General features: G+C 43.9%; 1 protein-coding gene across 4 annotated transcripts; it reads left to right on the forward strand.

Annotated features, from left to right (window-relative positions):
• The first annotated feature begins 2,589 nt into the window (after nucleotides 1–2,589).
• On the forward strand, nucleotides 2,590–12,814 carry tnnt1 (troponin T type 1 (skeletal, slow)). 4 transcript variants are annotated; one of them, XM_060902369.1, is made up of 8 exons: nucleotides 2,590–3,044; nucleotides 9,996–10,112; nucleotides 10,301–10,378; nucleotides 11,256–11,369; nucleotides 11,482–11,591; nucleotides 12,109–12,199; nucleotides 12,415–12,455; nucleotides 12,600–12,814. In XM_060902369.1, exons 1-8 carry the CDS (start codon nucleotides 3,033–3,035, stop codon nucleotides 12,643–12,645), a joined length of 609 nt encoding a protein of 202 aa, XP_060758352.1. In that variant the 5' UTR covers nucleotides 2,590–3,032; the 3' UTR covers nucleotides 12,646–12,814. The 4 variants fall into 4 exon arrangements, with proteins under 4 accessions (XP_060758352.1, XP_060758353.1, XP_060758351.1 ...); XM_060902370.1 differs by having other exon boundaries at nucleotides 2,595–4,102; XM_060902368.1 differs by lacking the exon at nucleotides 2,590–3,044 and adding an exon at nucleotides 6,738–7,006.
• The last annotated feature ends 5,120 nt before the right edge of the window (nucleotides 12,815–17,934 follow it).

Consider the following 17,934-nt stretch of genomic DNA (forward strand, 5'->3'; position numbering starts at 1 on the left):
CCGTTCTCTTCTCACCTTTCTGAATGGATCTGTGCTGTTGTGTTACAGAGCAGCAGGAGTACACGGAGTATCAAGGTACTGAATTGGGCTTTGGAAAAGTTTTACATTAAAGTTCCTCAAAGTGACTTTATTTAACTCATTAATTAACACAAAACTCCAGCATTAAGACACCATCAGGAGCATTAAAACCACTAACTCACACTTTAATTCACTGATATTTTATATTAAACAAAAGAAACCCAACACCTGCATTATTCAGTGTTCATATAAACAGTGAATAAAATTAATTAACAATTATTCTCCAAAGGCTCAGTGAATATCGGTGAATAATCACAGAGACGGACACGATATTCACTGATCCTGAGGCAGATAATTGTTTTAGTATAAATACACAGGTGATTATTTTTTAAAAATAATATTTAAAAATTATTTATTTCAATCTTCAAAAGCTTCATGTAAATGTAATAACTTTGCGGCGCAGACTTGTGTCACTGATCTACGCTGAGTCACATAAACTATTTTCCCTTTGAATAGTTTTAGACCAAACTTCGGAGCATCTTTAGTGCTTTTAGGAACAGCATTTTCTTTCATCAGCTGTAATTCTTCCTTACTTACGGTGACAAAGCGATTGGACGCCATTTTGCCGAATCGCTTGAGGTGATTGTCGAGAAATAGCCTGAATCTCTCGACCAATCAGAGCGTATGATTTCCTATAATCACCTGCGTATTTATACTAATTTCTGTGAGTGAACCCAGGGCTTTAATCAGCCGAGTCGAGTTTTAATATTCACAGCACAGTCCAGGAGGTTTTGCAGTAATCTGTACTTTAGCTTGTGTGAATGTTAATTATTAATAATAGATTGAATAAACAGTCAGAAGAATTTCCTGAACACTGAAACAGGCAATGATTAATGTCTCTGTCCAAAACATCCGTCTTCTGAAATGGACGATTTCCTCCAGTACACTTTAGTTACACTCACAGATTCATGATGGGAAATATTAGGGTTGGTTTATTTGTTTGTTTTTAACAAAATGATGTCAGTATTTATCTGTCAGTTATCTGATCATCTGTTCAGTTTCTTTTTCTCTCCATCTTTTTATGTGTCCATCTGTCTCCATCATTTGTGTCTCATTGATCAGAAGAAAACCAGGAAGAAGGTGAGAGTGGGAGGAGCCTCTGTTCAGGTTCCTCTGTCCCTCTTGATCTCTGAACTTTAACTGCTCTTTCACCCTAACCTCACACATCCATCCGATATCAAACCCTGTTTGTTTGTTTGTTTGTTTCATTTTACCTTGTTTGAGAGAACAGCATCTGATCATCTGACACAGATTGAAAACTAAACATTGCAGTGACTTCCTGATTGATTTGTTCCTTAAAAGTCCTGACTATGTTGGGAATAAAGTGTTGTGTTTATAAAGAATATGATCATAGCTTGCTTTTTCTATTGATATTGTTTTAATTGTTGAAGTCACTTTGAACTATATAACATTTTTTCTTATTGAAAAAAGTCTGAATGAAGAAATATTTTTTCTTTTATGATCTCTGTGTAAAATCAGAGTTGATGATGAACATGTGACCAGAATGTTATGACATCATTAAATATAAGCACCAATGATGTTTCTGTATACAGTACCAGTTTACACGGAAGGAGCGGGGTCAGTGTGACTGGGAGTGTTTCTCATTTAAATATAAATTTAATCTGGATTTCTCCTTCTGTTTTTTATCTTTTAATCGTTGAGTTTATAAAGAATGTGTGGTCTGAGTGTAAGCTCACACTGATGGTTATTTTGTGGAAATGATGGAAGTCGTTACACTACACACACATCAGAATGTTTTCTTTCTCTCTTTTTCTTGACAACTTCTCTCCGTGTCACAGAGGAGGAGCGGCCACGCCCCAAGTACGTTTTATTTCATACAGTTCCAACCTTTAAACGTTACTTTTGCTCATTTCCACCGAAGCTCATTGTGAGCTCATTTCCTGTCGTGGTGGTGTTTGCAGGCCGCTGGCTCCTCAGCTCGCTCCTCCAAAGATCCCTGAAGGAGAGAGAGTCGACTTCGATGTGAGTGTGATTCTGTTTTCAATTCAGAAACATGAGTGTGGCTTTTATTCTCTAAATAACCCCAAACAAGCTAGCATTTTCAAGAGGAGCAGAGAGCTGAGCAATGTTTGCTTATTAACGTCAGAAATTTTATTCTAAAAGTAACAAATGCATTTTATTATTCAGTTATAAAACAGGAGGAAACTCAGGATCTTATTGTAATGTGATTTATTTGCTCCTGAAACTGTCATGCTCCCGGACATCTGCTCCAGAGCTTGCGTATCTCCCGTGTCAATGCCGATCCGGATCCAGGACGGGAATTCCATCCTGCCTGCTTCCCCGCGAGCGCTCACCTGAATTCACTTCCTGGTTTTCACTGCTGCCTTTATAAACGCTGTTCTCAGAAACAGACTTTGCCAGAATGTCTCGTTTGTTTACTCTAGCCATTTCTGTGCCTCATGTGCTTTTCATGGTTTTTCTCTCTAGCGTTTTTCTTGTTTATGGTTTTTTGCACTAGCGTTTTTCTTGTCCTTGCCTGCCTCGTTTTTTGTCAAGTTTTTGCCTCCTTTTTTACCTGGACTATTTTTGCTATTGTTTCATCGTCTAGTTTGTTTACCTTTTTGCCACGCCCTTTCTCTGGATTAAACCCACCTTATTTATTGGATTACTGTCTGTGTATGTGTTTTGCTTCTGGATCCAAACTTCACCACATCTCCAGCACCCATAACAGTACATTCTGGCCAGCATGGATCCAGCGGAATTCACCCATCTGAGAACAGCCATCCAGCAACAAGGGACTCTCCTTGGGACCCACCAACAAGACCTACAACAAATTACTCAGAACCTCGCCACCCTGTCCAACTCACTCAACCTCCTCACCTTGCAGATGCAGCACTATCAAGCCGTGCCTACCCCTGCCCAGCTGTCTCCTACTTCAGCTCCTGCCACCGCTTCTCTCCGTGAGCCGAGACTCCCAGCACCTCAGCCCTACAATGGAGAACCAGGTACTTACAGATCATTTTTGTCTCAATGCTCATTAATCCTAAAGCTGCAACCTCTGGCCTTCCCCACAGAACGTTCCCGGGTAGCATATACCATCATGTTAATTACTGGCAAGGCCAGGGAGTGGGCAACAGCGGTCTGGGATGCCAATGCACCCTTTTGCTCCAATTTCAAAGATTTCTCAGAGGAGATGAGGCGAACTTTTGACTGCTCTCTGTCTGGCCGGGAGGCGGCTAGAGAACTCATGGAGCTGCAGCAGGGGTCCTGGTCTACCTCGGACTATGCCATCGAGTTCTGGATGTTGGTGGCATCGTGCGGTTGGAACGAGAGCGCCCAGGTTGACGCGTTCCTGCACGGCTTGTCCAACGCCATTAAGGATGAATTGGTATCGCGGGAACTGCCGTCAGACCTCTCCAGCCTCATGGACCTCGCCAACCGTATTGACGCCTGGATCCAGCAACGGAGGAGAGAAAAGACCTGCCCCAGCTTCACCTCCTCTCCACCTCCCGCCTCGTCCGTCAAACCCATGCAGGTAGACCGGGTTCGGGTGTCAGCAGAGGAACGACAGTGCCGGCGGAACACAGGGGCCTGCTTCTACTGCGGTCAGCTATGACACATCTGCCGAGCCTGCCCGCTAAAAGGACGAGCCCACCAGTGAATCGAGGGGCCCTGGTGGGCAACACTCGGAACAAGCTCCCCGCTGATCGACCATTACTCCCTGTCATCATCATCCATGACAACCAGCATCACCACCTCCAGGCCCTCGTCGACTCAGGGGCGGACAGGAACCTGATCTGCTCCACCACCGCCAAGCGTCTGGGAATCCTGTTACTCGCTCTCGACCTTCCTCTCACTGTCCTGACACTCAATGGCACCAGCTTGACCACCATCTCCCACCTTACCGCCTGCTCACCCTGAGGATTTCCAGTAACCACTCAGAAACCATCCAACTTCACGTCATGAACGACCCCAACATACCCATAGTCTTAGGATTACCCTGGTGTGGCAGCGGGGGCATGGTCAAGCGTCAGTCTGTGACCGGAGGGTGGAGTCAGGGAAGGTAAGTGGCAGAATCACTACATCTGATGTCAATTAACGTGTGTTTGTGTCTTCCCCAGTGACCGCGCCCTATATAAGGAGAGAGAGAGCAGAGGAAGAGAGCTCTCTCCCCAACCAGACGACCTGTGTGTGTGCATGCATGCATGTGTGGCTGGGAGAGTGTAAAAATCACTGAAAAGTGACAATAAAGATTTTTTTTTTTAACTCAGTTCTGGCCTGCTGTCCTTCTGTGCTCCACCCACCCATCTGAATTTCTACACCTGGTTAACGCAGCACAACCCTCACCTAAACTGGGCTGACAACACCATCCTAGGCTGGAGCCAGTCCTGCCTAGCTTCCTGCCTGAACTCCGCTCTGCCTCCCACCAAACCAACGCAGCCTTCAGCCAGCAAGTTTCCCGACCTCTCTCACATGCCTCCGGAATACCTGGACTTAAAACTCATTTTCAGCAAGACCCAAGCAGTGTCCCTCCCTCCTCATAGACCCTATGACTGTGGAATCGACCTCCTGCCCTGGACGGCGCCACCCAAAGGGTGACTCTACTCTGTCTCTCCCATCAAAAGGCAAGCCATGGAGAAATACATCTCTGAATCTTTGGCAGCTGGGATCATCCTCCCTTCCTCCTCCCCAGCAGGGGCAGGATTCTTCTTCGTGGAAAAGAAGGACAAGTCACTCCACCCCTGCATTGACTATCGAGGTCTCAACACCATCGCGGTCAAGAACCGCTACCCACTACCGCTCATGACCACGGCCTTTGAACTACTCCAGGGAGCCAAGGTATTTACCAAGCTGGGTCTACGCAATGCCTACCATCTTGTCAGGATCAGGGAGGGGGACGAGCGGAAGACGGTCTTTAACACCACCACTGGTCACTATGAGTACCTCGTGGTCCCTTTCGACCTGACCAACGTGCCTGCAGTCTTCCAGGCACTCGTTAACGACGTCTTGAGGGACTTCCTCAACATGTTCATTTTTGTGTACCTGGATGACATCCTGATCTTCTCCTACTCCCTGGAGGAACATCGGGGTCTCGTCTGGCAGGTCCTCCAGCGCCTGCTAGAAAATAAACTGTTTATCAAGGTGGAAAAAAATGAATTTCACCAGAGCTCTCTGTCTCGTTTCTGGGGTTCATCATCTCCCCAGCGAGGATCCAGATGGACCCCCTCAAGCTTGAGGCAGTTGCTGACTGGCCCACCCCATCCTCGCAATGAGATCTCCAGCGTTTCCTGGGGTTCGTCAATTTCTACAGGCACTTCATCCGCGACTTCAGCATGGTGGCTGGACCTCTCATGGCATTGACCTCAATCAAGAGTCTGTTCAAGTGGGGGGAGGAAGCAGAGAGAGCCTTCTCCATGCTTAAATGCAAATTCACCACAGCACCCATTCTCACCATACCCGATCCTGCCAAACAGTTCATTGTGGAGGTCGACGCTTCTGAGTCAGGGGTCGGAGCCATTCTCTCCCAGAGGGCCAGTGATGACAAGGTCCACCCCTGCTCCTTCTTCTCTCACCAGCTGTCCCCTGCCGAACAAAACTATGACATCGGTGACAGAGAGCTGTTGGCCGTCAAGCTAGCCTTGTAGGAGTGGAGGCACTGGTTTGAGGGGTCGGATCTCCCCTTCATTGTCTGGACCAACCACAAAAATGTAGAATACCTCAAGTCTGCCAAACATCTCAATTCACGGCAAGCCCGATGGTCTCTCTTCTTCTCCCGGTTCCATTTCACACTCTCCTACCGCCCAGGCTCCAAGAACAGCAAACCCGACGCCCTGCCCAGGATATTCTCTTCCTGCCAGGAGGAGTCTAGAATGCCCGAAACCATCCTCCCTCCACGCTGTCTGGTGGGGGCCGCCCTACTCGAGGTAGAGACATTAGTACAGAAGGCCCTGGAGCAGGACCCCGGAGAAGGTAACTCAAGCAACATACCACAAAACCATCTGTTTGTTCCCCATTCTGTGTGAACCCAGGTGCTGCAGTGGGGTCATGGCTCCAAGTTAGCTTGTCACCCGGGAGCTGCTCGGACCCTGGCACTCATCCAACAGCACTTCTGGTGGCCATTGATCAAGGAAGATGTCCAGGAGTTTGTGGCAGCTTGCGACACATGTGCCCAGAACAAGACAGCCAATCGATCCCCTGCCGGCTTGCTAAGACCCCTCCCGACTCCTCATCGACCCTGGTAACACATCACCCTGGACTTCATCACAGGACTCCCCAACTCAGGTGGCAACACATGCATTCTCACAGTTATTGACCGTTTCTCCAAGTCAGTCCACTTCATCCCTCTGCCCAAACTTCCCACAGCTAAAGAAACCGCCGAATTACTCATCCTCCACATTTTCTGCATACACGGACTCCCCACTGACATCGTCTCCGACCGGGGTCCTCAGTTCACTGTGCAGTTCTGGAAGGCCTTCTGCAAACTCACTGGGGCCTCCTGTAGTTTCTCCTCAGGTCTCCATCCCCAAACCAACGGCCAGGCGAAACAGGCGAATCAAGATTTGGAGGTGGCACTCAGGTGCATGGCGTCCAAGGATGCCGGTTCTTGGAGTAAGTACCTACTTGGGTTGAATACGCTCACAACACTCTGCCTTCATCTGCCACAGGTCTCTCGCCCTTCCAGTGCTCCCTAGGTTACCAACCACCACTCTTCCCCAACCAAGAGGAGGAGGTCACTGTACCCTCAGCCCAGACATTCATATGCCGCTGCAGGAGGACATGGGCGTTGGCCCGGAGAAGACTCCTACGTTCCACCCTAGCATCCAAGAGGCAGGCCGACAAACACCGCTCTAAGGCGCTCAACTACCGGGTGGGGCAACGAGTCATGCTCTCCACATGCCATCTGCCCCTCAAAACCATCTCCTGCAAGCTGACTCCCAGATATGTGGGACCCTTCCTCATCAGTAAGGTAATCAATCCATGTTCCATCAGACTGGCACTACCACTCACCATGCGATGCATTCACCCCACATTCCACGTATCACAGCTAAAACCTCTGGTCTCCAGGCCTACACTGTCAAAATGCTGCTGAAGGTGCGGTGGCGAGGCAGAGGACTTCAGTACCTGGTGGACTGGGAAGGTTACTGTTCCCAGGAGAGAAGTTGGGTTCCTGCCAGGTTCATCTTGGACCCAACCCTCATCTCTCACTTCCACTGGCAACACCCCGACGCTCTTCCTAAAGCACCTGGAGGCGCTCATTGAAGGGGGGTACTGTCATACTCCGCCTCGGACATCCACTCCAGAGCTTGCGTATCTCCTGTGTCAATGCCGATCCGGATCCAGGACAGGAATTCTATCCTGCCTGCTTCCCCGTTCAGCAAGCGCTCACCTGAATTCACTTCCTGGTTTTCACCGCTGCCTTTATAAACGCCGTTCTCAGAAACAGACTTTGCCAGAATGTCTCGTTTGTTTACTCTAGCCGTTTCTGTGCCTCGTATACTTTTCATGTTTTTTTGCACTAGCGGTTTTCTTGTTTATGATTTTTTGCACTAGCGTTTTTCTTGTCCTTGCCTGCCTTGTTTTTTGTCAAGTTTTTGCCTCCTTTTTTTACCTGGACTATTTTTGCTATTGTTTCATCGTCTAGTTTGTTTCCCTTTTTGCCACGCCCTTTCTCTGGATTAAACCCACCTTATTTATTGGATTACTGTCTGTGTATGTGTTCTGCTTCTGGATCCAAACTTCACCACACCTCCAGCACCCATAACAGAAACAGCACTCAGAAATTTTGTTCTAAAAGCTCAGTGCTGTTTCATGAGCAAATAAATCACAGGAAAATGCATTTTCTACTTTTAGAATAAAATTTCTGATGTCAGTAAACATCGCTCTGCTCTCTGTTCCTGTATTCATGGATTATTATTTCATGGCTGAACTTAGACTTTATTTCACTTCTTTATAAACACTTCCTCTCTGAAGAAAACATGAAACCAACTCTGAGATTATTAAAACTAGTTCTAGATTGTAACCAACTTATTCCAAGATGTCGTCAAGTAAAATTATCTGTCCATGCAGCAAGATAATTTCACTAGTATTAAGGAATTTTCTCCTCAAAGTCAATTTTTTGCAGCATGAGACACACAGAATCAACACATCGTGGAGGTTTTAGTTCAGTTTAAAACCAGACCGTTAAATGGAAATATCAAAGAAACATTGAACAACAGTCCATCAACTTGTTTTTCCTCCACCTGAATTAATAAGGTCATTATGATGCAGGTTGGGACTTTTGATGTTTATAATTTACACATCAAACTGCTTTAGTAAAATGAGATTTAAAGCCTGTTCAGAGCGATTTAATAACAAATAAACATATCATCTCTAGCCGCTTTATCCTTCTACAGGGTCGCAGGCAAGCTGGAGCCTATCCCAGCTGACTATGGGCGAAAGGCGGGGTTCACCCTGGACAAGTCGCCAGGTCATCACAGGGCTGACACATAGACACAGACAACCATTCACACTCACATTCACACCTATGGTTAATTTAGAGTCACCAGTTAACCTAACCTGCATGTCTTTGGACTGTGGGGGAAACCGGAGCACCCAGAGGAAACCCACGCAGACACGGGGAGAACATGCAAACTCCACACAGAAAGGCCCTCGCTGGCCACGGGGCTCGAACCCGGACCTTCTTGCTGTGAGGCGACAGCGCTAACCACTACACCACCGTGCCGCCCAGACAAATAAACATAATACATTTAAAAAAGAAAACCGCACACCCACTCCTTTAGTTTAAAGGGCACATCTTGGGTAAATTCAGGAGCAAGATCAATGTAATTCTCCTAGTTTATATTAAACTTTGGTCAAATATCTGTCACATTTTGGATTTTGTGCAATTTTTTTACCTTGCGCAATACCAGAAAAATTCAGTTGAAATCAAGCCTTTTGAGGCGAATTGGTCCGCCTCTGAAAAAACTTGGCATTTGGATTTCCCAGGAAACATTGATTTTTCATGACGTCGCGTGTGGGACACCTCCCTCTGAATCCTCCATCAGCACCGGTTTGTTTATGAGAAAATGACCTGGTGGTTTTCTGCAAATTTCTTTAACATTATCACGTAATTATTAAAATGGTTAACAGATGTATCGTAGGAGGGTGTAGCAACACCAATCTTGATGGGATTAGTACTCATCGTTTCCCAAAAGACCGGACAATGAGAGAGAAATGGGAGCGCTTGGTCTACATAGGCTGTGCACTGAGACTGCGCAAAGCTCTCGCAGCCTGCTGGCGCTTCCGCAGGTGACGTCATGAATCTGGCTCCAGACTCCCTTGGGATTTTTCCAGATGCGTTTTATTTTTTTCTGCTGTAGACAGATGGCCTTGTGCAAAATTACCCTTCTGGATGAGTGTGTAAAGGTACATACTTTCATATTTAAAAAAAAAACTAAATTGATCCAGGATATGTACTTTAATGTATTTATATCAATAAACTTTAGAAATACATGAGCAACAAGAGCACAGGTGTGAGGCATTAGGGGTTTGTTTCTGGCCCCAGCTGTGTCACTTGTGGGACTTGAACCCATAACCTCCCAATTAGCACCTTGCACTTTAATCACTGTACCACCACATCCTCTTCTGCACCACACATGCAGAACATGCAGTAGATGTGCAGAACACACGCTGTTCCAGACAGATCTGAACTAGCAACCAGAGAGTTTGGCTTGGTGGAACATTTTCTACGCATTAATTATCACACTACAGTTCCACTCATGAGCCATTTTGGGATCCATGTCCCGACTCGCTGTAAATTACTGATGTGAAATAATTAGAGGGTGGGGACAGAAATTCAGAACTTTCACACATATAATAAAATGTATAAACTGAGACCAAATCTCAACTGGATTTTGTGTGACAGTAAAATTATAATACATACTGATGGTAGGAATTCTCTCCCCCAACCCCCCCAGGACATTCACAGGAAGCGGATGGAGAAAGACCTGTTGGAGTTACAGACTCTGATTGAGGCTCACTTTGAGCAGAGGAAGAAGGAGGAGGAAGAGCTGATCGGACTGAAGGAGCGAATTGTTTGTCTCATCACCACACACACACACACACACACACACTTTAACCTCATGTAGACTAAATGCTTTGCTTCCTCTTCTTGCTGATTGTTCTTTATTGAATGTCATACAGTCCAAACCTCTCACCTTTTTCTGTTCCTCCTCTCTGTATTCCTCCCTCATCCTCTCACTGTGTTCCTCCTTGTCTGCAGGAGAGACGGCGCTCTGAGAGAGCCGAGCAGCAGCGCGTGCGAGCCGAGAAAGAACGAGACCGACAAACTCGCCTCGCTGTGAGATCACAACTCATCACATTAACCTAGTGTACACACAACACATGTGTACAGTGTAAATTACCATCATTACCATCATCACCATCATGATCACCACCATCATTGTCTTCAAATCCACCATCATCGTCATCATCACCATCATCATAATTGTCATCATCATCTTCGTCTTCATCATCATCGTCTTCATCACCTTCATCATCATCGTCTTCATCATCTTCACCACCATCATCCCTATCATCGTCTTCATCTTCATCACCATCATCACCATCACTAATATCATCGTCTTCATTATTACCATCACCATCATCATTGTCTTCATCATCATCGTCATCATCACCATCATCATCGTCTTCACCACCATCACCATCGTCATCATCACCATCATCATCGTCTTCATCACCACCATCATTGTCTTCATCATCATCGTCGTCATCGTCATCATCGCCATCATCACCATCATCTTCATCATTATAACCATCATCATTGTCTTCATCGCCATCATCACCACTATCATCGTCTTCATTTTTACCATCAACATCATCATCATCTTCATCACCACCATCATCATCGTCTTCATCATCATCTTCATCATCATCACCTTCATTACCATCATCATCATCACCATCATTACCACCATCATCATCGTCTTCATCATCACCTTCATTACCATCATCATCATCATCATCATCACCATCATTACCACCATCATCATCGTCTTCATCATCACCTTCATTACCATCATCACCACCACCATCATCATCGTCGTTTTCATCACCACCACCATCATCGTCATCACCATCATCACCACCACCATCATCGTCATCACCATCATCACCACCACCATCATCTCTGAGTGTAACATGAAAGTGTCCCACAGGAGGAGCGTCAGAGGAAGGAGGATGAGGAGGCAAAGAAGAGAGCAGATGATGAGGCTAAGAAGAAGAAAGTTTTGTCCAACATGGGAGCAAATTTTGGCGGCTTCCTCGCTAAGGTAAAAAGTGTGTTTGTGTGTTTTGCAAGAGCCAAGCTGGGAGAAACGACCGATCATTTGTGTGGTGTGTGTGTGTGTGTGTGTGTGTGTGTGTGTGCGCATGCACACGCAGGCGGAGCAGAGACGAGGGAAGCGTTTGACTGGGAGGGAAATCAAGCGGAAAACTTTATCAGAAAGACGATCAGCTCTCGGCATTGACAATCTGAGAGAGGATGGACTGCGGTAAACTAAACACACACACACACACACACTATTACACTGTATTACACACAAATCTGTGGATGAAGGATCCATTTAATCTGTGTTTCAGTAACAATTTAGAACTGTTTTATAATAACATGAGATTTTACACACAGAGGGAGAGAAACAATAATAATGATAGATAGATAGATAGATAGATAGATAGATAGATGCACTTTTCTGTGAGGGCCTGTAAACACTAGATGTTGAGATTAAAGACATGAACACTGATAAACTTTTCTTTAGTAAATTGTTTGATCCCACATCAGAGCTTTATATCTGCAGTATGTCGTATTTTAATCAGCTGTTTCTGCTCCGTTTCCTTGTTCAATCCTTTTTTGCCCACTGATGAGTTTTTACACTGAAGCTGATAAAAATCAGACTGCGATGATCCTCGATACACACGAGTGAAATCTCATGGAGCTGACTGTGAACATTTAGAGTATTTTTTCTCTTTATTTCTGTGTGTGTGTGTGTGTGTGTGTGTGTGGTGAAACAGGCAGCGAGCTCAGGAGATGTGGGAGTGGATTTATCAGTTGGAGTCGGAGAAGTTTGATTATATGGATCGGATGAAGAGGCAGAAGTACGAGGTGCTGATCTGTCACTGATCTGTGTGTGTGTGAGAGAGAGAGAGATGGATGGATGGATGGATAAAGAAACAGTTCTGAATTGTTCAAGAATTTATTTTTACACTCAGATCCTGTAAACCTTCTTTTTAAAACCTTTATGGCGGTAATGTTGTTTTTACACTAAAATACTTTTACATTCTTTGTGGATTTTAATCTCTGCTTTCTTCTGGTCCCAGATTGTGGTGCTTCTGAACAGGATTTCACATGCCCAGAAGTTGTAAGTCACATGAAGTTCGTCATATCATAGTGTGAATCAGATTACACAATGTGTCTGAGGTTTCATAATCTCTTTCCTTTACATCTTTAGACACACTGTTGTGTAACACTCATCTACCTTCCTGTTTTGTTTTTTTTTAAACAGCAAAAAGGTCCATGGAAAGGGAAAAGTTGGAGGTCGTTGGAAATAAACTGTTCTTACAAAGCAGAAGTTAGAAAATGGATGAAGAGAAAACAGAAATGAAATTAGACAAGAAATAGAATTAAAAAACTCTTCCTCTTTATTCATTCACAGAGTTGCACTGCACTCGTCTTTATGGCCCAGAAGGACGTCTTCAAAATAAAACATGATCTAATCTACATATGTGTTCTCCAGTTCTTTACTGTGTGATTAGACACCACTCAGAAAACACACACACGTGCGCGGTGGATGAATGTGTGTTTTGAGCTGGTGTCAGTTTTCACTCATAACTCCATCTCCACTCGGTTCATGAGTTGTTTTGCATCACTCAAAACTGTTTGTTTCATTCTTGAGATGTTTAAGCTTCTGACCCCATGAGTTCATCTGAAACAGAAAATCCAACTGCTGTCCAATCTGCCCTGACTTGCACAAATGATCGAACCTGGAGGCAGATCTCTTCTTCATCTCTCAGTGAAAACATTAACAGGTTAATCCTCTGATGTATCCGTGGAAACAATGTATAGGAGTTCGTTAGCAGGAGAACAGGTTTCTATGTCATTTTTTCATTTTTAACACTGATCTCATTGTTCTTCAGTTTGTTTAAACACTAACGACCTCTACTGGTGACCTTATGAAAAAAGAAGTAGTAAAGTTCAGCAGCAACAAACCTGTTTTTGATACAAGTGTTGAAAATAAAAAATGTGTTTTTTCCATTTCTGATAACTGATTAGACTGGACAAAAAACAATCAAAGACTGGTCGATGAATGATCAGATTTATCACTGACTAATCACAGACTAAACTCTGAATAAACCCTGATTTTGCCCTCCATATGAGATGCAATCAGAAAGTTCTGAGACTGTTCCTGTTGTGAATGAACAGAGCCATAGGCGGTTTTAAACGGGGGCCGGGGGGGCCAGTGCCCCTGTAAAATTGCTCCTGGCCCCTGTTGTGGCCCCTGTGCTGAACAGGTAACAAGATTTATTAATTTTGACGTGCGCTGGCTTGAAGATCGGAACTGACATGACGGAGTGTTCTACACGGACTCCTTAAAGCGCTACACGCACACTGTTACCTGCAGCAGAAAGACCCGCAGCAGCACAAATTGTAAACTTCGGACGTGAGAGATAACAGCTGCAGCCCTGCAAGAACTAGGCTACTGCAAACAGGCGAAGGTAAGGAAAATTATTCAATTTCGTAACGTCAGTGTTTGCACATATCCGTGTTTTACTGTTGTTGTTCACTACAATAATAAATCTGTTTTATTGCGCTTTCTTAAAAGTGTGTTGCACAGCAATAAGTAGCCTAACTTAATGTAACACCCGTCCCATGTAGCTAATTGGATACATCTAGTGTTGTAGTACTATGGGCGGGGTCCTGGGTACATATATCTGTGGTTTAACGTAAAAGGAACAAATGAAAGGAAATGAAATGAACTTACCAGTTTTTTAAATGGTTAACTTGATAATGAAATAATTAATTATTTGGCGGTGCCTCCATTTAGCTGCAAAATTACAATAAGTTTCCACCTATTTTGAATCCCACTAAGAATTAGGTTAACTTATTACCCTTTTTACTCAACCACCCCTTCAAATATACACATGACACACACTCCTTAAATCCAAATTGTGAATTTAGTTAACACAAAAAGTAAATAATATCAATAATAATTAAAGGTAGTACAGAAATGAATAGCCCTGAATGAATTTACCTTTAGAATTTCTCAGACATTAGTATTCTTGTTAATTTATCACTTTTTTCACCTTTAGTTTTACCTAACAGGCCCACACTCACACACGCACGCACGCACACTCTGCAATAAAATAATGTCTCTCTTTTGAGAAAAAAAAAATTACAAATAAAAATTACAACTCGTTGCAGGCCTGAATCGTTGCTTGGGAGCGTGGAGACCTAAAACAAAATGGCCGCTTCACTTGTACAACGCAAGCAAAAGAAAAATAGCAGTGCACTGATCAATAGTTACTCACAAGTCTTGGAGAGGATAAAGGGCAAAAGAGGGCTGTAACTGGCTAGAAGATGAGCGAGGGGATAACGATGATACCGGGGGTACGGGCAACCCAGTTCACTACGGCAAACTTGGCGCGAAGCACATCTACCCATCCAAAAGAGTCCAAGGATGACTTCCTGGTCCACAGTCTGATAGATGTACAACAGCATTTCTTTAAGTCACTTAGACCTAACACAAACTATTAACTCATCATATCATGCCGGGCTTTACACAAGTCATCATGCTAACACACATTAACCACAACAGGAAACAGTATTTGCTACCAAGTGAATAACGTGTTAATAGGCTAGCGTGCTAATGCGCTAACGGCAATTAGCATTATCTCTATTAACAACATGGATCAAAATGAAACATTACACAATATACACAAAGGTTAGTTTTACCTTCGGCAAGAGATATGATGTCTGACACAGCTTGATGAGACTCTGCATCCATCCACGTATAAACACCACACACTGCCACCACGTTTCCACTGTCTTCCACAGCTTGTCTATTAACCTCTGACTGAGCCCTGTTATTCACAGTACGGGGTTTCCTCTATATCCCGCCTCTATGCACCTCTTACTGGCCAATTAACGAATAAACAACCAGTGTGATTGAATAAACCCAAGATTGTCAACCTTATTCCCTGCAAGGCTAGGTTGTACCTAACACGCTTTCTATGTGCATATCGAACAAACTTTCTCCAATAACCTGAATTACATCAAACAATATAACAAAGATGAATCAATCTGCCTATAAGGATTTTAATTATTTAACTGCTTTACTGAACTTGTTTTTTTTTTTTAGAGTGACTTTTTAAACATTAAAGCTTATTTAATTATTTACACATTTCTTTGTCTCTGTCTTAACTGAAATCTTTTAAGACCGGGCTACATTAATATTTTTGGGAAATGGGTAAAATAACCGACAGTGTTTAACCTTCTTGTAAAACTTTAATGGCCTTTTGATATGTAGAGGCTACATTCCTCTCCGTTTACTTTTTAGTATAGACCTACTGTAGGCTATCATCATGGAAAAGAGCAAGAAGGACATTATGTCCTTTTTTGCCCCTGTTGGCAAAAAGCAACATAGAGAGAGTAAGGAAGATGAAGATTATGAAAGAGGAGAGAGAGCCAGAGGTGGAGAGAGAGCCAGAGGTGGTGGTTGGAGAGGTGGAAAGTGAGGCATCTGAAAGGCAATCTGAGAGTGAGGATGAAGACATTCAGGATCAGATTGAGGGACAGAATGAGGGACAACCCAACGAGTCATTGGGACAACCAGATTCACCATGCATATCAAGTACAGCACCATCAGGTTTGTGATGTTGAACAAATGTATGTGTGTGAGCAGTGTCGACCTACAATTCATATAGCCTACCCTGAAAGTGTGAAGTCTGAATAATAATTAATAAATATAAAATACAAATAATAGATATAATAATAAATTAATAAATGAATAATGATAAATAAATGTTGTTCTCAGTCGCACTCCCATATTTACTGTATTCATCTTTCTCCAGATATCAGCAAGTGCTTGGACGACACTCCAGTACAGCCACGTCTGAAGAAAAGGTTCATTGTATGCAAAAATAGAAATCTTATTTTACAAAAAAGAGAAACATGGTTTTAAGATTTACTGAGCACAATTTATTTTATGTTTAGGCTATTGAGACAGAATGTTTATCTCATTGTATTTATGCTCAATGTATTTTGTTTTGGTTTTAAATAAACTAAACAAAACATTTTGAACGCTTAAATATTGCCATGTTTTGCCCATATGTGCCCCCCTGAAAAAACACTGGCCCCACCTCGGCCCCCCTAGTAATTTTGGTCTAGAACCGCCACTGAACAGAGCGTGTCACAGTCATGCACATGCAGCAGAAGTGAGCAGTAACTCTCATGAGGCAGACTACCGCGTGGCATTGCACCATCAACATCGGGACCTGTGTTACATGTATTTTTGTGATGTACATGTGCGCATTTGTGATTTTACTTTGGACCTCAAACTTGAGGAGAGAGGAAACATCACATTCTGTTTCAAACTTGTGAAATCAGCAGTGAAGACCCTTGAAATGCTTCATGAGCACAACCCTCACAAATGTCCAAGAAATTGTGTGTCAGGATCGTCAGATCACCCTGACTTCTGGCCCCTCTCTTGGTGAGGTCGTATCCTCTACACCTTCTCTCTCGGTGAAGTTGTATCCTCTATTCCCTGTCTCTTGGTGAGGTCATATCCTCTATACCCTCTCTCAGTGAGGTTGTATACTCTATACCCTCTCTCTTCGCAAGTTCATGTCCTCTGTACCCTCTCTCTTGGTTAGGTCGTGTCCTCTATACCCTCTCTCTCAGCGAGGTTGTATACTCTATACCAGGGGTGGGGAACCTTTTTCCTGTCAAGAGCCATTTTGAGTTTTATAACATCCTATGGATTCGGGCCCGGCGCGATGGGCGGGCCTTTGGGGGCCGGGCCCGCCCGTTTAGTCATGTGGGCCCGCCCTAGTGTGGGCCAGCCTGCCCTGTCATAGGCTAGGGCCAACAGCTTAACACAATATTTAAAATAAATAAATAAATCGCAGGCTACTACAATTAAACGCTTTTCTTTTTTTAAAAAAGGGCATAATATTAAAGAAAAAGTCCTTAATTTAAAATGTGTATACATGACACACTGTTTTCTTAACATTTCGGCCTGCGCCCATCTCGTCAGCCCTGCGCTGTCATGCACTTGGCATTTGATTTGCAAACTAAGCACTGGAGGTAAGAAACTGGTTTTGACGTTTCAGTTAACCTACAAAACACATCTGTATTAAAGATTAATGTTGTCATGCTTCACAAAACTAGATTTGAGACATAAAACTTTTAATGCGCATGGTTTCACTTAGAAGGGATTCAGTGACTGCAGTTAGGCTTTGTGCAGGGAGGATGAGTGTGATGTAATCTTCTGTTGCGCACTCTTAATTGTAAATATCAATCTTAATTTGCTGTCAACATTGATCACAATCATCCGTTTGCGCATTCAGTGTTGGGTATTCAGAACGAGTTTACAACATGACTCGTGTGCAAACGGAATACTGCCAATAGTCCGTATGAAACGAAATATTCCCTGCAAATGCGCTCAGTGACGGACAATATATAGCAGCGGAACAGGGTGTCTGAAGAGTTCAAAATACACCATTTTAGACTGTTTTTATCAAAAATTTCTTCCGGGGGAGCATGCCCCCAGACCCCCCTAGTAAAATTGGGTTCGCCGATGCGTGCCCACCCCCAGCCAGTGCAATGCCTGGCTACTAGAC

The sequence above is a fragment of the Neoarius graeffei genome, chromosome 20, assembly GCF_027579695.1.
Source record: "Neoarius graeffei isolate fNeoGra1 chromosome 20, fNeoGra1.pri, whole genome shotgun sequence".
Lineage (NCBI taxonomy): Eukaryota > Metazoa > Chordata > Actinopteri > Siluriformes > Ariidae > Neoarius > Neoarius graeffei.

Excerpts from the sequence above, each read along its gene's own strand:
- tnnt1 (XM_060902367.1), top strand. The coding sequence starts at position 10,465 with ATGATCACCACCATCATTGTCTTCAAATCCACCATCATCGTCATCATC. Across the intron at positions 11,370-11,481 it reads TTGGCGGCTTCCTCGCTAAG|GCGGAGCAGAGACGAGGGAA; the intron begins GTAAAAAGTGTG and ends ATGCACACGCAG.